Source organism: Phyllobates terribilis, unplaced genomic scaffold (genome assembly GCF_046119375.1).
Source record: "Phyllobates terribilis strain yellow unplaced genomic scaffold, ASM4611937v1 Scaffold_16__1_contigs__length_26959993, whole genome shotgun sequence".
NCBI lineage: Eukaryota > Metazoa > Chordata > Amphibia > Anura > Dendrobatidae > Phyllobates > Phyllobates terribilis.
The window spans coordinates 6640303-6665621 of NW_027362776.1; the positions used below are offsets into that span (position 1 = coordinate 6640303).

At 41.1% G+C, this 25319-nt stretch overlaps 1 protein-coding gene across 2 annotated transcripts in view; it reads left to right on the forward strand.

The window, feature by feature from the left end:
* CUNH7orf57 (chromosome unknown C7orf57 homolog) overlaps positions 1-25319 on the forward strand; it is a 127620-nt gene that overhangs the window by 50141 nt on the left and 52160 nt on the right. For both annotated transcript variants that reach the window (XM_073659983.1, XM_073659984.1), the window contains exons 4-5: positions 7399-7501; positions 12538-12703. In XM_073659983.1, the coding sequence (XP_073516084.1) occupies positions 7399-7501; positions 12538-12703 (269 nt within the window). The remainder of the gene's footprint in view (positions 1-7398; positions 7502-12537; positions 12704-25319) is intronic.

A 25319-nucleotide genomic window follows, 5' to 3' on the forward strand; every position in this document is an offset into this window, starting at 1 on the left:
GGTGGTAAAAATGTAATAATTTTTTTTCACTGCTCAATGGTAAAAATTCTGTGATTCACCTGTGGTGTCAATATGACCACTGAACCCCTAGATGAATTCATTGAGAGGTATAGTTTGTAAAATGGGGTCTCTTATGGGGGGTTCTGTTGTTCCATCATCTCAGTGGCTCTGCCAATGTGATATGGCGCCCTCAAATGATTCCAGCAAAATATGAACTCCAATATCGTGCTTCTTCCCTTCTGAGCTTTGCACTGTGCATCAAAAGTAGTTTTTGACCACATATGGGGCATCGGCATTCTCAGGAGAAATTGCACAACAAATTTTGCGGTTCATTTTCTCCTGCTGTCCTCGCCAAAAATAAAAAAAATTGGGGGCTAAAACATTTTTGTGGGGAAAAATTTTTTTTTGATTTCCACAGAACAACCTTGTAAAATTCTGTGAAGCATATATGCATAAATATATATATATATATTTGTTTTTAAATACATGGGCTAACATGTAATATATGTATTTCTATATATGTATCTACATTTTGGGGCACTGCCCTTCTACACTATGGCATATCTAATTCCATGGAAATGTCTTTGTGCCCTTCTTCTTACTAATAACTTTTAACAATGAGATCCCGTTGCTGAGTTATAAGCTTTTTATGGATCATGGCTTTTGCCGTAAAATGCAACTAAGATGATGTCAAGAAAATCCTACTAGAACAGCTAAACTTTATATGGGGTTAATCAGAATCACTTTAAATTATGGCAGCTGTGTACTGACTACTACTTAACATAAAATGAAATGTGATTGGGTAATTCTGAACATAAACCTATCCCCAATAATAAAAGGGTGTTCACACTTAAGCAACCACATTATTTTAGTTTTTGTTAGTTTTTATTTTCCCCATTAAAATAATTTCAGCTTGTTTCTCAATGGATTTGGATTTGAACAGATTAAGTGATATTATAACTGGAAAAAGTTCTGAAATGATTCTTCTTATTTTGATATTTTTTACCTTACAAATATCTTGAAAGACCTAGAATCATAGAATCATAGAATGGTAGAGTTGGAAGGGACCTCCTGGGTCATCTGGTCCAACCCCCTGCTCAAAGCAGGATTCACTAAATCATCTCAGACAGATGTCTGTCCAGCCTCTGTTTGAAGACGTCCATTGAAGGGGAACTCACCACCTCTCGTGGCAGCCTGTTCCACTCATTAATGACCCTAACTGTCAAAAAGTTTTTTCTAATATCTAATCTGTGTCTCCTCCCATTTAGTTTCATCCCATTGCTTCTAGTCTTTCCTTGTGCAAATGAGAATAAAGAGGATCCTTCTACAATGTGACAGCCCTTGACATATTTGTAGACAGCTATTAAGTCTCCTCTCAGTCTTCTTTTTTGCAAGCTAAACATTCCCAAATCCTGCAACCGTTCCTCATAGGACATGGTTTGCAGACCGGTCACCATTCTGGTCGCTCTTCTCTGAACTTGCTCCAGTTTGTCTATGTCTTTTTTAAAATGTGGTGCCCAAAACTGTACACAGTATTCCAGATGAGGTCTGACCAAAGAGGAGTAAAGACCGATAATGACTTCACGTGATCTAGACTGTATGCTACTGTTAATACATCCCAGAATTGTATTTGCCTTTTTTTGCTGCTGCATCACACTGTTGACTCATGTTCAGTCTATGATCTATTAGTATACCTAAGTCTTTTTCACATGTACTGTTGCTTAGCTCTATTCCTCCCATTCTGTATATGCTTTTTTCATTTTTATTGCCCATATGTAGTACTTTGCATTTTTCCCTGTTAAAAACCATTCTGTTGGTTGCTGCCCACTGCTCCAGTTTATTTAGGTCTTTTTGAATCCTCTCTCTCTCTTCTCTAGTATTAGCTATCCCTCCTAGCTTTGTGTCATCAGCAAATTTAATCAGTTTACCCTCAATTCCTTCATCTAAATCATTGATAAAGATGTTGAACAATACAGGTCCCAGGACGGAGCCCTGTGGTACCCCACGTGAGACATTCATCCAGCTAGATGTGAAGCCATTTACAACCACCCTTTGAGTCCGATCACTAAGCCAGTTATGAATCCACCTAACAGTTGCCTGGTCCATTGCATACTTGGTCATTTTTTCAATAAGGATGGTATGAGATACTTTGTCAAATGCTTTGCTGAAGTCAAGATATACTATATCTACAGCATTTCCCTGATCCACCCAGTCAGTGATTCTGTCATAGAAGGAAATTAAGTTAGTCTGACATGACTTGTTAGTTACAAACCCATGCTGACTCTGGTTAATCACTTCATTCTTATCCATGTACTTACATACATGTTGTTTAATAATTTGTTCAAAGATCTTTCCTGGTATAGAAGTAAGACTCACCGGCCTATAGTTCCCTGGGCCCACCTTCTTCCCCTTTTTGAAGATAGGAACAACATTTGCTCTTCTCCAGTCTTCTGGGACTTCTCCTGTTCTCCAAGAATTTTCAAAGATTATGGAGAGTGGTTCTAAAATTTCTTCTACGATCTCCTTCAGTACTCTGGGGTGTAATTCATCTGGACCTGGAGACTTGAACTCATTTATGTTAGCTAAATATTCCCTCACAATCTTTCTGTTTACAGATAACTTGGATTCTTCTATTCCTTTAAAAGGACAGTGAAGATCAGTTGATGTTACATTTTCTTTCTGTGAGAAAACAGATGCAAAATAGGAATTAAAAAGTTCGGCCTTCTCAAAATCCTCTCTTACCATTTCTCCATTTTCATCCTGTAAAAATCCTATAGCATCTTTGACTTTTCTTTTACTTTTGACATACCCCCAAAATCCTTTTTTATTGCTTTTGACATCTCTTGCAAGCCTTAATTCATTGTCAGCTTTAGCTAACCTGATACGTGCCCTACAGGATCTGCAGACTGCATTATAATCTTCTTTAGATATGCCTCCCTCTTTCCATTTAATAAACATTTCTTTCTTTCTTTTTAGCATGTGTTTAAGTTCTGTGTTCATCCATCCTGGTTTCCTTAAATGCTTCCCATTCTTCCTACTTTTCGGGATTGTTAACGATTGTGCTTTGAGAATCTCATTTTTAAAAATTTCCCATCCTTCCTGGACATTTTTGTCCTTAAGGACATCCAGCCATTGGATCCCTCCTATTCTCTTTCTGAGTCTCTTAAAATCTGCCTTTCTAAAATCTAACCTTGAAGTTTGAGTCTTCACATGTCTTCCTCCTCTAGTTATCCAAAATTCTATAATAGCATGATCGCTGCCTCCTAGGGTCCCAGCCACCTTTACCTCCTCAACCATTTCCTCCCTGTTTATAAGGATTAGATCCAAAGTAGCAGATCCCCTTGTTTTCTCCCCTACCTTTTGGAAGATAAAGTTGTCAGCAAGAGAGGATAAGAATTTGCTTGACCTGTTAGTTTTACTTGAGAGAGATTCCCAACAAATGTCTGGATAGTTGAAATCTCCCATGACCACTGCGTCATATTTTTTGGAGAAATTGGTCATTTGATCCATAAAGAGTTCATCCATATCTTCAGCTTGCCCAGGTGGCCTGTAGTAAATGCCTACAATGGTGTCCTTTCCGTTGTTCTCTCCTTGTATTCTTACCCAAACAGTTTCCACAGAACTCCCAGTCTCTGAAGCTTCAATCTCTGTGCAGATATACGCTTTTCTAACATACAATGCGACACCTCCTCCTCGTTTATCAAGTCTGTTTCTTGCAAATAAGTTGTATCCTTTTAGCCTTTTATTCCAATCATGTGTATCGTCCCACCAAGTTTCAGTGATTCCAATGACATCATATTCCTTTTCCTGCATTAGTAGTTCCAATTCTCCTTGTTTGTTGCCCATGCTTTGTGCATTTGTATAAAAACATTTTAGTTTGTGATTGGTTTCTCTTCCTCCCATATTTTTATTATTTAAATTGTTTTGTCTTTGTTCTTCCTTTCCACTTCCAGTAGCAGAGATCTCAATAGTATTTGTCAGCTGTATGGCTTTTTCTGGCCTTTTGCTTCCCTTCCCACATTGTTCTAGTTTAAAGCTCTCCTGATGAGTGTAGCAAGGCGACTTCCAAATACATGTTTTCCAGTCTTCGTAAGGTGCACCCCATCTCTAGCAAGTAGTCCATCGTATAGGTAATTCATTCCATGATCCAGAAATCCAAATCCTTGTTGACGGCACCATCGACGTAGCCAGTTGTTCACCTGTAGAATCTTATTCCACCTCATTGTTCCATGGCCATCCACTGGGAGGATGGATGAGAAGACCACCTGCGCTCCCAATTCTTTCACTTTCTTGCCTAAGTCTTCAAAGTCACTGCAGATGGTTTCCAGGTCCTTTCTTGCGGTGTCATTTGTCCCCACATGTATTAGCAGGAATGGGTAGTGATCTGTAGGTCTGAAGAGTCTTGATATCCTGTCAGACACATCTTTAATTTTTGCTCCTGGAAGACAGCACATTTCTCTTGAGGTTATGTCTGGTCTGCAGATAGCGGCCTCTGTTCCTCTTAACAGGGAATCCCCCATGACCACCACTCTCCGTTTTTTCTTCACAACATTCTTCTTTCTCCATCCAGGAGGATTCTGAGGGCTTACAAGGTTATTCATTGCTGGCAAAGTCTTATTTTGCTGTATTTCTTCATGGTTCTCCTCGTGAGAGCCTGGTACTGGTTCCTGAGCAGTATGGGTGCTGACTGCCTCTCGATCCTCCTGCTTCTGTGGGTCACATGCTTCCATTCCTCTGTTTCCTCAGGTGCAGTTCGAATTTCTTCTCTTTCTGAATCATGAAGAGATAATTCTGCTCTGTCTAAGAACTCTTCACCTTCCTTAATGATTTTCAAGGTAGTTAACCTCTCTTCTAGATTTCGCAACTTTTCCTCCAACAGGGACACAAGCTTGCATTTCTGGCATGTGAAGTTTGGCTTTTCCACTGGCAAGTCTGTGAACATGTAGCAGGATATGCAGCTCACCAAATGGCTCCTGGACTCTTCCATGTTCTTACTGTTAATGTTCAGAAAACAGTGAAAAAAGCTTAAAAAAAAACTTCAAAATGCGCGCGCCGGCAGGCGCGCGGTTTACGATGTCCTCTTTTCAGCTCCAACAGCCAAAATCCAGTGTTCTTTGAGCTTGCGGAGACTCTTCACTTACCCCAAAATGCAGTGGGAATATGCTACCTTTGGTAGCATGACCATGCTAAGGTCTTTTTGCACATCTGCCTTAATGTCTTTTGCATGTCTAATCTAAGGACCATCGCAAAGTCCTTTTTTGCAGATCTAACCTTGGAAACTGCAGGATTTGCATTATCTGTGCAGTTTCTGTTTTTTGGGCTGGGAGCAAGAGGCATAGTTAGGGGTTCAGCACAGAGGTTGGCAAAACATCTCGGTGGGCCTCTAACCCAGGTAACCATGTTTACAACTGCTTTGGCACACCCTAACCATAGTGGGTAAAGGGGAACTTCTGCAGATGACAATGCTATTACTATCGCCATACAGTGACCATATAGTGGTAGATGCCAGTTCTGAAGTATATTTTACAAGATTACAGTAGAGTTATATTAGGTGACTTAAAGGAGTCATTCTTTCTGATGGAGTTGTTCACTTTTCCTGTCTCGTCCATCAGGCCCAGATTCATCTCTAGGGTTAACAACAAAGATACATTTGACTTCTCACATTTTCAGCACAGTGCCCATCTATTCCCAACCTTCACAAATGTGTCGTCCTGCTGATACCCCAAATCTGAATCTGCTGTTACCCGTATTTGTCCCTATTGCTGTGTAGCATGGTAGCAGAGCTCCTTTTAGTGCCCCACATAATAATGCCCACCACTGTGCCCCTTACAAAATAAAATGCCCCCTTTTTAACCATCTGGAAGCTAAAATTGTCCTCTAGAAAATATTACTGCCCTTTATAAGTGGCATAGAAAGTAAAGGTACTTACATTTTGCCCTGTAGAAATTAATAATGCTTTCTATGTGCCCTTACAATATGATAATGCCTCATAAGTGCCCACTTCACATGTTGTCCCGAGTGCCCCTAAAAATAGTAATATACACAGAGTATGATGGCCCCAACAGTTCCCTACACACACACACACGTATAATATAATATATACACAAACGCACACACAGTTCGATGGCTCCCCATAGCATAAACATAGCATAAACATAGCATAGACCCTGTGGTTCTGCATGCAGTGTAATGGATCCCACAGTCCCCCACGCAGTATGATGGACCCCCATAGTGTGATGGATCCTACAGTTCCCCACATTGTATGATAGATCCCACAGCCTCTCCACACAGTATGATGCTCCCACAGTTCCCACACATAGCATGACAGACTTTATCCCCCACCCTACACACAAAGTGTGGCATCCACACAGCCCCCCCCCGACAAAGTAGGATACCTCCACACAATATGATGGCCCCACAGTAGTCCCCACCAAAAAGTATGCTCCACATTCTCCTACAATTATTGACCTATAAAATAAAAACATAAATACTATATACTCGCCTATCTCCAGATCCTTGCGAGACCATCAACCGTTATCATCATGGCTCAGGCAGAGCAGCCCGATGACATCATCACACCACCTACACCGGGATCCTGTAGTCCCATGTGCTACTGCCATTCTGTAGGCTGCAAGCCTAAAGCAACCTGCGTCCTATAGTATGGTGTGCGGTAGGACAGGGACACTTAGGGTATGTGCACATGATCAGGACAATCTGCAGTGTTTTTGATGTGTTTTCATGCTTTTTTGATTCGTTTTTGCCTGCGGATTTGCTATGTGTTTTTTCCAGTGCATTGTATAGGAAAAACTCAGGCAAAAACGCACAAAGAATGGACATGCTGCTTCTTTTAACGCACATGAAATTCTGTAAGGAAAAATCCTGATCATGTGCTCAGATCTTGCAAAATCTTATAGGAAATGCTGGGATAAGGATTACAGTGTGTTTTTGGGGCCAAATCCGCCCAGATTTACTGCATCAAAAACGCATAAACACACCGTGTGCACATACCCTAGGGCTTCTTACAGTAATAAGTGGCGGTCACTCCAGGTGGACTCAACCATGCTCCCTTTGTCCCACTGTTGCAATGCTACTGCTGGGGGTCCTTTTGGGGAAAGGGGCCCTCAGCAATTGCTCAGTTTACTTTCCCAAACAATATACTGTATAGTTTCTATAACTCTTTTCTGCTGCCACATACTCTCCTGTCCTGCATATATAACATAACACAACTTTGAGCAGTGTATGTAGACAAGACAGCAGTGGATGTGTGGGGTCTGAAGAAAGTACAGACTTCCAAGTGGTAGCATTTTTAATTATGAAACTTGAGTAAAAGAAATAAGCATAATGCCTATTACTAATATTCTTCCTCCTCTTGTAACAAACATTTGTTTATATTTTCAGATCTGCTGAAGCATATTGATCCTCCTCTGAAGAAAAGTCTTCAGGTCTCATACGCACCCCCCGACTGGTACAGCCATGAACTCTCAACACCATCATCAACTGTGTAGGTTCTTACTACATTCTCATATTGTCATGTCCAGCTGAACTAAGACACGCTATTTAGTCACACTCATCCCTGATGTCATGCAAAACCTCTGCTGACAGAAAAGAGCTTTGATGAAATGGTAGCCCATGAAGTTGCTATATTAGGATTATTTTGACTTTACTTTGGGAAGTTTTGAATTCTATGTGTTTTATATGTATCAAGACATAATGAAAAAACATCTATGCTCAGATTCATCATTTGCACACTTACTATCTATGGTGAGGTGATGGGGGATGGTCACGAAGTATTATAAATGCCAATAGATAAAGATTGTATTTGGTGGCAGTCATACTAATGCATGTAGTGCATCATGCCGGCTTACAGCATAGTAGTGACATTCATACAATTACATCAGGTGGCCTGCCCAGCACTATGTAAGTGCACGCCACAAAGACATATACCCCAATTTCCCCACCAACACTACGGGACCTGGCTGAATCCTGTGAAAAGAGAAAAAAACAAAACGTGAAATATTAGTATATTTCAGCCAAAATACGCAAACTCGCAACTTGTGTCAAGGGTCCTCATTATCTTGAGAGTCCTTTCAGCATACATGTCAAACTCGGGCCCATGGGCCAAATCTGTCCTGCAGGGTGATTATATTTGGCCCGCGACACCTGAACCACCACCCCTATGTGGCGGTTCTGGTGTCTGTATAGAGGACTATGTGAGGCCCATTATACTGTATACTGGTTGGCCCGCGACTTTGTCCAAGTTTTTCATTTTGGCCCCCTGCGTGTTTAAGTTTGACATCCCTGCTTTACAGCAAAATAAAAAGCAATTCACTGGAAAAGACATCAAATCCAAAAAAACATCACTGAGAAAGGTAGCCATTCTTACCAATACCTAGTCACAGAACTAATGCACTGCAGATTGCGGCAGACCCCCATGATAAAAGGCAGAGGCAGCGCAGGTGCAAAATACTGGTGAATAACCAGTGAGTCACCTACCGTTTATGGGGGAGATGGTTGATTAGTATTGTATGAAGTACCACCCACTCCGATATGAGTAGTGCACCAATCCGGCTTACAGCCTAGTCGAGAAACCCATGTTCTTAGTTCAGGCGGGCTACCTAGCACTTTGTAGCTGCACCCCCACAAGGACAGGCACCCCATAGATGGTAGGTGTGTGAGTGGCTGTTCATCAGTATTTTCCAACTTTTCTTCCTCCACCTTTTAACATCGGGTACCTGCTGTGTTCTGCAGTACTGTTTCACTGACTGCGATGGAACTTATTTTAATATATTATTAAAAGTTAAATTTTAACATAACAATTAATGCACCATACTTGTGTGCAGTCTATCCAGAGTGTGCCTGCAATAGCAGGACACACCATGGATATTAATAGACCTAAAAGGGACAGCTAAATATCCAGAATCAGCTCATAATACATAGAGGTACATAGAAAAAAGGGGGGAAACTGGAAGAGGGGAGACCCTCTTCATGAAGTGCAGCCAGTCATATATTGCACAATAGCCCTTTTGCCTGAAGTAGAACCTTTACTCAAAGGTCTCTATCCATTAATATAGTCCTCGTCCATACAGAGTACCCAGAGGTTTTCTGCAGTGACTCACCCAGATAATCCAGTGTATAGCATAGGTTACAGCCTATAAATGATATTTTAGCTCCTATATTTTCACTGTTTCATTGGTAGCCAGTGAATTTTAATACGGCTCACATCACTTCATTCTTAGCAGGGGAGCACATTCACACCACGTCTCAATGCGTTTCATCCCTTTTTATTACTTATAGGGGCACACCAGGAGGCTCATTAGAATACAGTGCAATTATGTATGCACCGGAGCTTTCAATATTCCGGCCACGATATGAGCCGCACACGGCAGCACGAGGAGAAATATGATTGGTTGCACTTTATGAAGGGGATCTCCCCTCTCCCTTCCAGTTTCCCCCCTTTTTTCTATGCCCGCTCTCTTCAGCTGGGGATTTAAAATAGATGGTGATAGTGAGTTAAGCACCTCTATGTATTTTGAGCTGATTCTAGACATTTAGCTGTCCCTTTTAGGTCTACTAATATCCATGGTGTGTCCTGCTATTGCAGGCACACTATGGATAGACTGCACACAAGTATGGTGGATTGATTGTTATTTTAACATATTATTAAAAGTTACATTTTATCCACCCCAGTCAATCTATTATTTTTGGTGTTGAAAAATCAGTGAGTTGAGAGGTCTCTTTCAGTGACTAGTTCTGCAGTACTGTTAACAGGTATTGGTAAGGCTGCTTTTTTCATTGATCTCATTCTACAGTTAGAAATTCACAATTTTCCCAGGAGTGGACATCCCAGCAAATCCACCCCAAGTTGAGACCGTCCAATTCCAAATATTGCAAAAAGCCCAAGAGCAAGAGCTCAGAATCTAGGGGCTTAGCATGTCAAATGTTCAAGTTTATGTCAGCACAATTAGAAGAAGACTGAGCAAGTATGTCTTGTGTTGAATGTTTTTTTTCTAAAAAGAACATGGCAGCATGGCTAAAGTTTGCAAAATTGCATCTAAAAAAAACACAAAGCTTCTGGAACAATGCCTGTTATGGATATATTTGTCTATAATGCCCTGCGCGACATTTGGCTTGCTATCAATGAAGTTATGTTCTGCCATGCTGAATGCACTTGGGCATGCATGTTTCTCCTTCTTTGAGCAGCTTGCATGGCCTACACTTGTTACCGCAACCTGCAGAGCTTCTGGACTTGTCTCCCATTGAGTCCATTTGCAAAGGAGCTGCCAGCAGCTGGTGATTTGTGTGTGCAGACCATTCAATATGGCAGAACTTTCCTCAGACAACCATTAATATTTTTATTGATATCATGCCAAGGCATGTAAGTGCATGTATCTCTGCACATGGAGCTTATACAGTCATGGCCGAAAGCATTGGAACCCTTGAAATTGTTCCAGAAGATTAAGTATTTCTCCCAGAAAATGATTGGAATTACATATGTTTATTTCCTTTGTGTGTATTGGAACACAAAAAAAACTGAGAAAAAAAGGCAAATTAGACATAATTTCACACTAAACCCTAAATATTGGCCGGACAAAATTGTTGGCACCCTCAACTTAATATTTGGTTGCACACCCTTTGGAGAAAATAACTGCAATCAATCGTTTCCTATAACCATCAACAAGCCTCTTACACCTCTCAACTGGAATTTTGGACCACTCTTCTCTTGCAAACTGCTGCTCCAGGTCTCTCATATTTGAAGGGTGCAATCTCGAAACATCAATTTTTAGATCTCTCCACAGATTTAGATCTGGACTCATTGCTGGCCATTTCAGAACTCTCCATTTCTCTTCTATCCATTTCTGGGTGCTTCTTGAACTATGTTTTGGGGGGTCATTGTCCTGCTGGAAGACCCATGACCTAGGACGCAAACACAGCTTTCTGACACTGGGCACTACATTGCGACTCAAAATCCTTCAGATTTCATGATGCCTTGCACACAGTCAATGCAACCAGTGCCAGAAGCAGCAAAACAACCTCAAAACGTCTTTGAACCACCACCATAATTGACTGTAGGTATTGTTTTTTTTTTTGTAGGCCTCATTGCTTTTTTGGTAATCAGTAGAATGATGTGCTTTACCTAAAAGCTCTATCTTGGTGTCATCCGTCCATAAGATGCGTTTCATTTCATTCAAATTTTGACGGATAGTTTGTGTTGACACTGATGCACTCTAACCCTGCAGGACAGCTTTCATTTCTTTGGAACGTGATTGGCACTGTTTATCCACCATCCAGACTATCCGCCGTTGTAACCTTTCATCAATTTTTCTCTGCTGTCCACATCCAGGGAGATTAGCTACAGTCCCATGGATTGTAAACTTGATTATATTTCGCACTGCGGACAAAGCAACATAAAGATCTCTGGAGATTATTGATATTTTTCAGCAATTTTGGTTCTTAAGTCCTCAGACCGTTTTCTTCTCCTCTTTCTGTTCTCCATGCTTAGTGTGGCACACATAGACACATCATGCAAAGATTGAATTAACTTCTCCTCTTTTTATCAAGTTTCAGGTGTGATTTTTATATTGACCACACCTCTTACTTGCCACAGGTGAGTTTGAACGAGCATCACATTCTTGAGACAAAATTGTTTACCCGCATTTTTCGAAAGGTGCCAACAATATTGTCTGGCCCATTTCAGGGGTTTTGTGTGAAATTATGTGCAATTTGCAGTAAACAAACATGTGTATAACAAAACATGTGTAATTGCAATCATTGTCTGTGAGAAATACTTAATTTTCTGGAATAATATCAAGGGTGCCAACACTTTCGGCCATGACTGTATAGGTTATTAAATAAATTGAGATGTTTTGAAATATTTTTTTCCATCATTTGCATATCATGTGATTTCCATAATTCTACAACTTTACCTTACTGGTGTTGCAATTTTAAATTTAAGGAGTGTATTTATACATTTATTATGCTTAATGGGGTTATCTGGGAATATATTATTTTTTTTTTACTATGGGCTTAAGAACTAACAGGCAAGTCGTTGCTAACTTACCTGCCTGTTCTGCCTGCTGCCGATCTCAGCTGGCTCAGAGCAGTCATAGACCACTCCTGCTTGGCTATTCCACAGCTTGCGCTGACGTCAAGTCGACAGCGGCTGCTTCTCTTCTGCTCTGCTTTGTCAACGGGGCGCGACAGCCAATATCCTGCTGGTTGACAGCCATTTCCCCACTGCCTAAGTGCAGATAGCCAGCTCTTCAATTAGCATGACAACAACAGTCATGCCCTGTCGACAGAGGAAGAGCTGCTCCTTTGACATGAAGCAGCAGGATGGGTCCATGACCGGGTAGAACACGCCTGCTTGCCAATTAGTTCTTAGGCCCAGAGTAAAAAAATAAAATAGTCCCGGATCATCTCGTTTACCCTGTCATATTTATTAACCAGATTCAGATTGTATATTTTTTATGTATTACCATTTCTTGTTACATATTTATTAACCAGATTGCATATTTATTATACTTTTTACCATGTCAGTGCACCATTAAGAAATGTTCCAGACTATATGATTCATGAGGATTTTAGTGATGAAAGAAATGACCAAAAATATGAAATGAAAAAAGGCCCATATGACTCTGACCAGAAAACAATTTGGCAACGTGATTTGGATCAAAATGAGAAAGAGAATTATTGCGAAAAAAAGGTAATTTATCTTGTTTTTTATATATAATTTCATGAATATTTCACAAATATATAAAAAACACATAGGTGATCGTCTGCAGTATATGAACCTGCTCGCCATACAGCTTCTAGCTGTATCGATCAGTACTAGCTCTGCACCCTGCATTTTAACACCTTAGATGCCACAGTAAATAGAAAGAAGGGGCTATGTATGGGCAACCTGGGGCTCTTATGCTCATCATATTTTTACTTCAATTAAGTACACAGGCACGAAGATCACTAAGTTTGCAATACATTGCAATACAGAAAATCGGACGTTTTCTGCCTGGATTTTGGGACAGAAAATCCACAGCCTATTACATTATCAGAAGGCTGGATGAGATTTTAACAAATTTCTTAAACAGGCTGAATTTCCTCAGGAAATTTATCTGTGGTGTAATTTTATTTTGTCAGTGTATGCTGCGGATATTCATTGCAAATTTCTGCCTTTGCAATGCATAGGGTGAAACCAGCATCATACAAAATCTGTTAGAAATTTGTACATAATACATGTCACAGATTTTGATGAGGATTTGCTGCAATATCTACAGCAGAAAATTTGAACATGTACAGAATGTGTCATAAGTTTGTACACACTGCAATTGTTTTCCTTGTTTTTGACGTTTTTGAAATTATTCTGACCGTGTGTTTAAGTCTTTTATTTAAATAAAATTCCACACGATTTTAATCATTTATTTAGAAATAAAAAACACTGTAGACTCACCTAGCGCCCAATCCCGAAGCCTTCATCTCCTGTAACAAACCAAAAATAAAAAAAATAATATCCCTCACCTGTCCGCCGTTATGATGTAATCCACAGTGTCCCACGAAGATTTGGGTCACTTCTACAGCAGCCACATCAGCAATCACTGATGTGATTGTTGTAGAGGACAGCACTCTATAAACTGACATGAGTGTAATCACTCCTGTCAGTGTATAGCGCTGTGCTGCAGGAGTGAGGTCACTTGAGTTCATCAGCTGATCAACTTCGATCAACTACCTCACTTACTTCATCAATGTTGCGTGGGAAAATTTTTCATGCAGCACCGATGACATAAGTGAGGTCTCGGGAGCTCGTCAGCTGATCTTCAGCTGATGAACTCCGGTGAACTCAGTGCCGGCAACTAAGCGCTAAGCGATCGCGCTCCCGTCAGTGTATAGAGTGCTGCTAAGTGATTGGATCGCCGTGGGATATCAGATGAGGGCGGACAGGTGAAAGTGTATTTTTATTTTATATACCGTAACTTTTTTTTTTTTTCACAGCGCACAGACGCCGGCTGAGGAGACTACTTCTCCCCTCAGCAGCATCTGCTCCCGCTATTGTCAGCAGGAGCGGCTGTCAGATGATGGGAGGAGTAGTCTCTCGCGGGCAATTCTTTGTGCGTTTTTGCTGTGTTTTTGATTCATTGACTTGAATTGAGTCAGTCAAATATGCAGCAAACATCTACAGCAAAAACGCAAATATTTTTATACCTGCATTTTTGCTGCAGATTTGACTGACTCAATTAAAGTCAATGGCTGAAAAACGCTGCATAAACGCACAAAGAATTTACATGCTGCAGATTTAAACGCAATGACAATCCTGACAGGAAAATTCCTGATCATGTGCCCAGCACTTCAGGATTGTCATTACATTAGCTGGCACACAGATTACCTAGCGTTTTTAGTGCATTTCCGCTCGGAGAAAACGCATCAAAGATGCACGGTGTGCACATAGCCTAAATGCAGCAAAACGACAAAGGAAAAAATATACAAAGGAGGAGTAAAGAAACGCATGTAAAACCAGAATATGTGTTACACCATAGGTTCTTCAAAGTTACCTCCCTTTTCTTCTGATGACAGATTTACATAGCCTTGGCATTCTCTCTAGTAGCTTCATGTGTTAGTCACCTGAAATGGCATCCAACAGTTTTAAAGGAAGTCCCAGTGGTGCTGAGTACTTGTTGGCTGCTTTGCTTTGACTCTGCAGTCCAGCTCATCCCAAACCATCTCAACTGGATTGTGGTCATGTCATCTGACATAGCACTCCATTCCTCATATTCTTGGTCACATACTTGTATTTGGGGTCATTATCCTGTTACAACACAAATTATGGTCCCACTAAGTACAAACTAAACAGGATGGCATTGTTTTCTGGTAGATTTCTGTAGTAGCCATGCTACGTCAGTGTGCCTTGAATTTTGGAGTATATCACCAATAATGTCATCAGCAAAACACCCCCACACCATCACTCCTCCTCCACGCTTCACAGTGAGGATCACATGTAGAAACCTGCTCAACATTTATGTGTCCCCCAAAGAGATGGCAGTTTGTACCAAAAATCTAAATTTTTTCTCAACAGACCACAGTACAGTTTTCCACTGATCTAATGTCCATCCCAAACAAGTCTCTTTTTGTTTGAGGTCCTCATTAGTGGTTTATTTGCAGCAATTTGACCATAAAGGCCTGCTTCTCGTAGTTTTCTCTGGAGAGTTATTGTTAAAATGTGCTGATACTTAGGGTCTGTGAATTATTTATGATGGCTATTTTCTGAGGTGCTGTCAATTTGTAGTTTTTGAGGCTGGTAACTCTGATTAACTTATCCTTTCCTGGGGCTCTTCTCATGAGAGCCAGTTTGATCGTAACGATTGATGGTTTTCATGACTGCACTTGAGGGGGCCTTCAAGGTTCTAGCAGTTTTCTGAAATGAGTGAACTTCATGTCATAAAGTAGTGATGAACTGTTGTTTCTCTTTACTTAGTGGTTCTTGTCATATTCTAGCTTAGAACTGTTGTTGAATATACACTGTATGGAACTATGTACCAATGTTTTCAAAACACACCTGATGGTCACAAACACTTTCTGAAGGCCTGTGATCTTTTGATGTGACAAACCTGTTCACTGGAAGCCTTTCCAGGTGATTACCTTATGAAGCTGCTTGAGCGAATGCCAAGGGTGTTCAAAAGTGTCATCGGAGTAAAAGAAAGCGGTGCTTTGAACAATCTACGTTTTATTGTACCAATATTTTCTATTGGTTATATATCCAGCTTTTCCAACCTGTGATAATCCTTACCTCTCCTGCTTCTTGTATTTACTTGGTATATTTTTGAACTGACCATTCCATTAACCCCCTCCCCATTGTTTTTTATGACCAGCCTCTTTACTCTGCCCGCATTATATCCTGCATCTGGCTCAAGTTTAATTATCTGATTAAGATGAGTACAGGCCTCTCCCCTCTATTTCCCATCTGAATGCATTTGTTAGCAAATATATTGTGAGCACTATGTCTACATAGACGTCAGTCTGCCCAGTGCATCATCCAAGTGCAGCATTTGTGTACTGCAATGAATTAGACCAGAACCAGAAGAGAACTGAAGGTAACTGGATACATAGTCACTGTAAACAATTTTTCTGTTTGTTTTCACGATCACCCTCATAGTCCTTCACTTCATACTAGCCCCTCTAATGCCTACACCTAGTAATGAACTGATAATCTCTCCCTCCATCCTCCCCATCCATCTCACCTCCTCCTCAGAACTGTTTCACAACGTAAAATGTGTCTCCAAACACAGACAACCACCTCATGCCCTTTCCTGCTCCCACTTACTAACCCTTTCTCTACTCCTCCTCACTGCTGATATCTCTCAAAACCCGGCCCTCCTCACCACATCCCCACAGTCACTTCCACCTCCTATCCACGATCTATCACAAATTTTTGGCGCTGGCCACTCCTGCCTCACGGGCCCTGTGTTTTCTGCCACTATTGGCGGTACGCCACTGCGTGTGCATATTCCGGTAAGAACAAGGAAAACCATTGCAAGAACAGGTGCCCAAACTTTTGACAAGAACTATAAACATACTCAGAATGAGTGTTCATTTACACTCAGATGCGACGGTCACACTGTGAGCTTTTGGTGCTTTTGATGCAGAATCTCTGCACCTATAATTTAAATTGGGTTATTTGCATTTTTTGTTGCATTTTTGTGTGTGTTTTTAACATGCATTTTTATCATGTTTTTGATGCTGCATTTTGTCTCTATTTGGTGTGTCAACCTTTAAATAAATCTGTTTTATTTTTGATACTTCCTGGTATTTAAATTTGACAAAACTTTATTGATATACTTAGGTGCGGATTACATGCATGTTTGATGCGTTTCCGATGTAGAAACGCACTAAAACGCATGTGCCGATTTTTGTTGCAGATTTTCCATATCTAATGTAATTCAGCATACTGCAAGAGAAATTGACTTGCTGTGGATTTGAAAAATGCACCGCAGGTGAGTTTACACCGCAGTAAAAGAAGCACAGTGGGCTGGAGATTTCTAGAAATCTCATCCACTTTGCTGGAACTGTAAGACGCTGCGTTTTTCACTCAGCAAAAACATGTCATTTCAAAAATGTAATAAAAGCTAATGGTGGGAATGTGGCCTTAATGCTATAGTTATATTATTCTGGCTGAAAAAAAGGCAAAAATGACAGGATATACAGTGTTAAGAGGATGTGTACGACCTTCATAATACAGAACTTATACTGTATAAGTATTTGCAGACAATATACTGATTATACCGTATGTACACAAGTGAAGAGGTGCAGTAGTAGATCCCCCACCTCTATATGAATAGTTGTCACAATACACTTGAGTATATAGATAGATACAGGCTGACTCCAGCATCTATATAAAGAGCATGTATGTATTTAAAGAGTAAATAGAGGTGCACAGCTCAGATCGAGGTAAGGATCCAATAGATGCTATGAAGTCTAAATTTTCTGTTGAATCCCTAATCCGCTGTTTGTGCACCCTGGCTGGACCTCTGATCTCCTGTTACCTGAGCTGCACACCTTTTTGAGTGATCGGTGAGTGTCTTAGGACCTGGGCCACCACCGATCTGCTTGTAATTAAAAGGGCACTCAAATAGAAAAACAATGGATTAGCTTCTCTTTAACAAAGTACCCAGTTTTTTACTATCTAGATACATAGGCTGAGATGATATAAAAGAGCAGTTGCAGATTAGGCACTATCTTCATTCCCGGACCCCTTCTCATCTCCACAGAACCCCTTTCCTCACTAGGTATATAGCATGGCACAAATGACTGTATTTTTTGGCATGTAGGATGCACCTAACTATAAGACACACCCAGCAGAAAATATGAAAAATATTTCCTACTAAATAAAACTTTTCTGGTGGGGTAAAGAAGTGGAGGGGTCAATAACAGTAATTTCATGACACTAGAGTAGAATAGGGAGGTGATAGATCTATTTTAGTGTTTCTCTGCAGCATGTGTATTTTTCACATAAGACTACTACTAGAAAATCGTTTTACAATTGCATTAAGCACACTGAAGCATATAGAAATCAAACATTAATATCAATTTTCTAAATTATAAGCCCATAGCCTGAGGCAGCACTACTGACAGATTCTAACATGTCCTCTTCTGATTTTTGTTTGTCTTGCTTTCAGAAAGACGTTGTATAAAATGAGTAGCTCCCAACTATCTCAGATCCAGCTGGACAGTCCTGAAAGTGAACAACTGTCCTTCTGTGTTTTTTGTGGGCATCATACTATGTGGGGGCATTATACTTTGCTGGCTGGCTACGGTGACATCAAACTGTGTGGGGTGCTGTGTGAGCTTTATACTGTATGTGGGGGGAATGCACTGCAGGGTCTTCATACTGTGTTAGGGGCTTTGGAGGCATTATACTATGAGGGGGTTACAATGGGGAATCGTACTGTGTGGAGGAATGGACTATGGGGTCATCATACTGTGGGGTAGGGGGGGTACTGGGCATTATACTGTGTGTAGCGGCTAATGTGGGAATAATGCGGTGTGTGTGGGGTCTTGATGGGCATCATACTATTTGTAATAGGCACTGTGGTGACCATAACAGTGGCATACTGTGTGGGAACTCTATGGATTTCTATATGTGCACATGTAAAGAACAAGGCGAGGTTATGGAAGTAGCTTAGTGTTAAATCAAAATTGCCTCCGCTCGCTGGGAACGTTACAATATGTGTCCCTCTTTCTTAACTTTCAAAGTTGGGAGTTATGTAAAATATAGTTGACCAAGTGTGAAACAGTGGCAGTATTGTGTATATGTGCTTCTACAACTTTTGTATGACAGGACTGCATCTGAAAAAACAGGAAATGTCATCTGAGTCCGGCACTTTTAACCCCTTCATGACCGGAGCATTTTCCGTTTTTTATGTTTTCATTTTTTGCTCTCCTTGTTCCCAGAGCCATAACTTTTTTTATTTTTTGGTCAATATGGCCGTGTGAGGGCTTATTTTTTGTGGGACGAGTTGTAGTTTTGAACGCCATCACTGGTTTTACCATGTAGTGTACTGGAAAACGGGAAAAAAAATTCCAAGTGCGGTGAAATTGCAAAAAAAGTGCAATTCCACAATTGTTTTTTGTTTTGTTTTTTAACACGTTCACGTTGATAGATCGGGCGATTCTGAAAGTGGCGATGCCAAATATTTGTATTTTTTTTTTTATTATTATTGTTTTATTTTGAAAGGGGTGAAAGGGGGGTGATTTAAAATTTTACATATTTTGTATTTTTTTAATATTTTTAAAAACATTTTTATTTTACTTTTCGTTTGCTTCAATAGTCTCCATGGGAGACCTAGAAGCAGCATTTGCCTGACCGGCTCTGCTACATACAGGCGATGAGCAGATCGCCTGTGTGTAACCGATTTGCTTACTTGCTATGAGCGCCGACTACTGGGCGGCGCTCATAGCAATCTGGACATGACAACCACAGGGGTCTGCTGCAGACGCCGGGTTGTCATGCTAACCCATCGGTGACCCTTGATCATGTGACGAGGCCACTGATGGGTGGGGGAAGTGACGCGCTTCCAGCGCGATGCTGTTAAATGCCGCTGTCAGAGATTGACAGCGGCATTTAACTAGTTAACAGCTGCGGGTGGATCGCCATTCCACCCACAGCTGTTGCGGGCACATGTCAGCTGTATAAATCAGATGACATGTGCCCAGTTCAGCGTGGGCTCAGCGCCGGAGCCAGCGCTGAACCAGGGGTTATGAAGGGGTTAAAACACAAGTTTTTGGCCTGTAACTTCAAGTGATCATAACTTGACATAGAAGAAGAATATTAACATATGCCTTTAATATTTTTTCTTGATTGTGAATTAACCCCTTAATGACCACCAATACGACTAAAAACTGACCTGCAATATAAGAGGCTAGCAGCCTCTGATGGGTGACAATCCTGTAACTGTCACCTGTACTCTATAGCTGACAACTTGCTGCATCAGCCACGATCAGTGTTGGCACTGACCGTGGACATTTAACCCCTTAAATACTGCTGTCAATAGTGACTACAGCATCTATGTGGTTAACCGAGTGTGAGGGCTCCCTCTTTAACCCCATCGGCAACCTGATATCTTGATCATGTGGTCCTGATGTTTGCCATGACAACTCATGGCCAAATAACGGCCTTAATGTCTTCCAGTTATAGTTGCCTGTTCAGAAGTTAGAAACATTTAGGTGGTTAAAAAAAAAAAAAGTTCATTCCTGTCATGTCAGTTTGCATTAATTCTTGAAAAGCACCTGAAGGGTGAATTAAATATCTGAAAGCAATTTTGAATACGTTGAAGGTTTTTTTTTTTTTAAATGGTATGACTTTTGTGGGTTTTCATTATATAGGACCCCCAAAGTCATTTCAAAACCGAATAGGTCGCTAAAAAAATAGGTTTTGTAAAATTCATTTTAAAAAATGAAGAAAAATTACTGCTACATTTTTAAACCTTCTAAAACGTTAAAATAAAACAACATCTTACAAATGGTGCCGATGTAAAGCAGACATGAGGAAAATGTTATTTATTAATGTTTTTGTGTGGTATGACTATCTGGATTAAAGGATAATCATTCAAAGTTTGAAAATTGCTCATTTTTTAAATTTTTTGTCACATTTGTTTTTTTTTTTATAAACACAAAACATATTAACCTAACTTTACCATTGTCATAAAGTATAATGTGTTACGAAAAACATCTCAAAATCAATGGAATATGTTGAAGCATTCAACAGTTATTACTACATAAATTGACACATGTCAGATTTAAAAAAAAATGACCTTCTGGTAGGTCCCATTGAAGAAAAAGTACACTGCTCAAAAAAATAAAGGGAACACTCAAATAACACATCCTAGATCTGAATGAATGAAATATTCTCATTGAATACTTTGTTCTGTACAAAGTTGAATGTGCTGACAAAAAAATCACACAAAAATCATCAATGGAAATCAAATTTATTAACCAATAGAGGCCTGGATTTGGAGTCACCCCCAAAATTAAAGTGGAAAAACACACTACAGGCTTATCCAACTTTGATGTAATGTCCTTAAAACAAGTCAAAATGAGGTTCAGTATTGTGTGTGGCCTCCACGGGCCTGTATGACCTCCCTACAACACCTGGGCATGCTCCTGATGAGGTTGCGGATGGTCTCCTGTGGGATCTCCTCCCAGACCTGGGCTAAAACCTCCGCCAACTCCTGGACAGTCTGTGGTGCAAGTGACGTTGGTGGATGGAGCGAGACATGATGTCCCAGATGTGCTCAATCGTATTCAGGTCTGGGGAACAGGCGGGCCAGTCCATAGCTTCAATGCCTTCATCTTGCAGGAACTGCTGACACACTCCAGCCACATGAGGTCTGGCATTGTCCTGCATTAGGAGGAACCCAGGGCCAACCGCACCAGCATATGGTCTCACAAGGGGTCTGAGGATCTCATCTCGGTACCTAATGGCAGTCAGGCTACCTCTGGCGAGCACATGGAGGGCTGTGCGGCCCTCCAAAGAAATGCCACCCCACACCATTACTGACCCACTGCCAAACTGGTCATGCTGAAAGATGTTGCAGGGAGCAGATCACTCTCCACATGTGACAGACGTGACAGAGTAATGGGGTGGGGTGCTTTGTCCTGTTTTCCTGATGACCTGCAGAGTGCCATTTCTCCTGATGAATCATTTTGAAAAAACGCGTCGGGAGGCACACAGGTCAGTCCAGGGCCATTCAATTTTTAAGGGTCAGCTGTGGACTGCCCTTGTAAGGGCAGGAGTCTGTGGGGCTACCAGGGTCAGTCTGTTTGAACAGGGATGACTTATGACGTACATTTATGTCATATGTCGTGTCTGTGCTCACACGCTGAGCCCACATCTTTCCCCGCACATGATGACTGATTTAATCATGTGTTTTGCCCGCGGCTGTCAAAAGACCAAAAAAACAATCATGGAATTGTGCTTATTTGGCAGTTTCACCATGCTTGGAATTTCTTTTCCAGTACACTACAGTGGCTTGCGAAAGTATTCACCCCCTTGGCATTTTACCTATTTTTTAGATTACAACCTGTGTGTAAATATTTTTGTAATCCGATTTATGTGTGATGCATCAGCACTAAATAGTCTAAGTTGGTGAAGTGAGACAAATATAGACATAATTTTAATTTATTGGATCAAATAAATAAAAATTGCCCTGTGCATATGTGTTCACCCCTTTTGCGATGAAGCCCCTAAAGTTACCTACATAAGTCACATGCTTAGTGAAAGGAAGTCCACCTGTGTGCAATCTAAGTGTCACATAGTTGGTCAGTATATACCCACCTTTTCTGAAAGGCCACAGAGGCTGCAACACAATTAAGCAAGAAGAAGCACCATTAACCAAACAACACCATGAGATCTCCAAACAAGTCAGGGGCAAAGTTGTTGAGAAGTGCAAGTCAGGGTTGGGTTATAAAAAAATATCCCAATATCTGATGAGCACCCGAAGCTCCATCAAATCCATTATCATCAAATGGAAAGAACATGGTACTGCAACAAAGTTGCCAAGAGCGGACTGCCCACCAAAACTCTCAGCCCAGGCAAGGAGGGCATTACTCAGAGAGGCAGCACAGAGACCAAAGGTAACCCTGAAGGAGCTGCAGAGTTCCTAAGCAGAGACTGGAGTATCTATCCACAATAAGCTGTACACTCCATAGAGGAGGCCTTTATGGACGAGTGAGCACAAATAAGCATTTACTTACATACACAAGGCTCATTTTGAATTTGCCAAAAGACCTGTAGGAGACTCCCCAAATGTATGGAGGAAGGTGCTGTGGTCAGATGAGAATAAAATTGAACTTTTTGGCCACCAAGGTAAACGCTATATCTGGTGCCAAACCAACACCGCTCATCATCCCAAGAACACCATCAGCAGCAGGGACAGGGAAAATGGTCCAAGACGAGTGGAGATGGATGGTGCAAAACCTGTTTCATTTTGTCAGTGATATGAGACTGGGACGGAGGTTCACCTTCCAACAAGACAATGACTCAAAGCATACTGCTTAAGTAACACTTGAGTGGTTTAAGGGAAAACGTGTAAATATTTTGGAGTGGCCTAGTCAAAGCCCAGACCTTAATCCAATTGAGAATCTGTGGTCAGACATGAAGATTATTCTTCACATGAGGAAACCATCTAACCCGAAGGAGCTGGAGCAGTTTTGTCTTGAGGAATGTGCAAAAATACCAGTAGCAAGATGTGGAAAGCTCATAGAGACATTTCCAAAGCAACTTATAGCTCTAATTGCCACAAAAGGAGGTTCTACAGAGTACTGACTTTAGGGGATGAATAGTTGTGTACACTGAAGTTTTCAGTAATTTTGTCCTATTTTTCGTTTGCTTCACAAAAAAAACAAAACAATTGTTCATAGTTGTAGGCATGTTCTTTACATGAACTGATGCAAATCCTCAAAATAAAAAACTGAAATTCCAGGTTGTGAGGTATCTAAACACGAAAAATGCCAATGAGGGTGAATACTTTCGCAAGCACTGCCAATGGTAAAATCAATGGTGTCATTTAAAGGTACAACTCATCCCGCAAGAAACAAGTCCTCATATGGCTATATTGACTGAAAAATAAAAAATTATGTCTCTTGGAAGAAGGGGAAGAAAAAACTAAAACGGAAAATGGCCCGGGTATGAAGGAGATAATTAAGCTCTCATACAGCTATGTTTATGGAAAATAAAAACAGTTATAGCTCTTGGAAAAAGAGAAGGGAAAAAAACAAAGTGCAAAAACAAAAAATAACCCAGTCATTAAGATGTTGAAGGCGTTGCTAAAAACCATTGACTACCAATCGGATAGATATGACCTATCCGGAGAACCAGATATGCAGGCTCCAATTTGCAATCCTAAGCACTCTAATACAATGAACCATACAGTACTTACTCTATACCTTTTATTTACAGTATATGATAGGTCGACTTATTCGGATTCTTAAAGAAGTAGACACAGGAACCGTTTCTATTTAAAGTCCGGCTGGTTTATTGCAATCTTCATAAACCACGTCACCAGAAAACTTAAATACAGCCTTTGTCCGGCACAAGGTAAAACATAAAGTAACAAGTCCATACAATAGTGCTGGTTAGCCCACCTGACTTAGAGTCCAGCTTCCATGTCCTTTAGCAAAGGACATTCAATCCAGGAAACCTGCAACCTCCATACGTCCAGCATGCATGTGACAAACAGCTCTCAATTTTCCCAGTGAATCCCACCCAGGGGTAGAGATATGGTGAGCAGCCACTCAGCTGCTCATAATTGACCTGTCATGGCCAACTAACCCTTTTTAGTGTCACAAATCGCCTCTGTGAGTCTCTGTGGTCTAAGGAAGTTATTGCAAGTCCTGTCCCATCTGCCAGTTAACCGCGGCCATCTCTCCCTTCCAAAATCCTCTCGTGCCGCTACCCATCAAGGCAGGGCAACAGAGAAATCACGCTTAAACTCCCTGTGGGCTGGACAGGGCAAAAGGGGACACTAAGAATGTCTCCGTGGCAGAGACACTGTCACCAGTCCAGAAACAACAGTGCAAGAATTGCACTCAGCGGAACCGGGACCTGTTGACAGGAGTTGACAGGAAGTACGCAGGTTCTTGAACATGGAATCTGGACAGAAACACATGTGCAGGTGAACCAAAGCTGTATACATTCCCTGAAGCAAGTCTCACGGTGATTTAGAAGGAGGTTTTCCAAATTTGACGCGTATCCGATGCCCCACGTCGATGAACTCATACAGAAGTTAGGGTCAGCCAAATACATCACCTCCCTGGACCTAACAAAAGGTTACTGGCAAAACCTCCTCTCTGAGTGCCACGGAGAAGACGGCCTCTTTTACTCCTGATGGTGGCTACCTCCCAGAGGACCATAGACCAGATCTTAGCCCCTCACAAAAAATATGCTGCAGATTACCTCTATGACATTGTGATATTCAGCTCAGATTTGCAGAAAGTCCAGGCCATGCTGGATGCGCTGAGGAAGGGGGAGTTTACCATGAACCCAAAGAAGTGTGCCATGAGGAACAAGAAGGGAAAATACTTGGGCTACATTGTCAGAAAAGGCGACGTAAAGTTGCAAATGAATAAGTTGGAGGCAATCCAAGATTGGCCAAAACCGGTCTCCAAGAAACAAGTTCGGGCATTTCTAGGAATTGTGGGATTCTATCAGCAGTGTATCCCGAATTTTGCCACGACAGCCACAACCCTGACCTACCTTAAGGGCCCAAAGATGTCAATGGCCAACTGGTCTAAGGAAGCAGAGATGGCATTCCAAGAGTTGAAACTCAGGGCTACAAGAC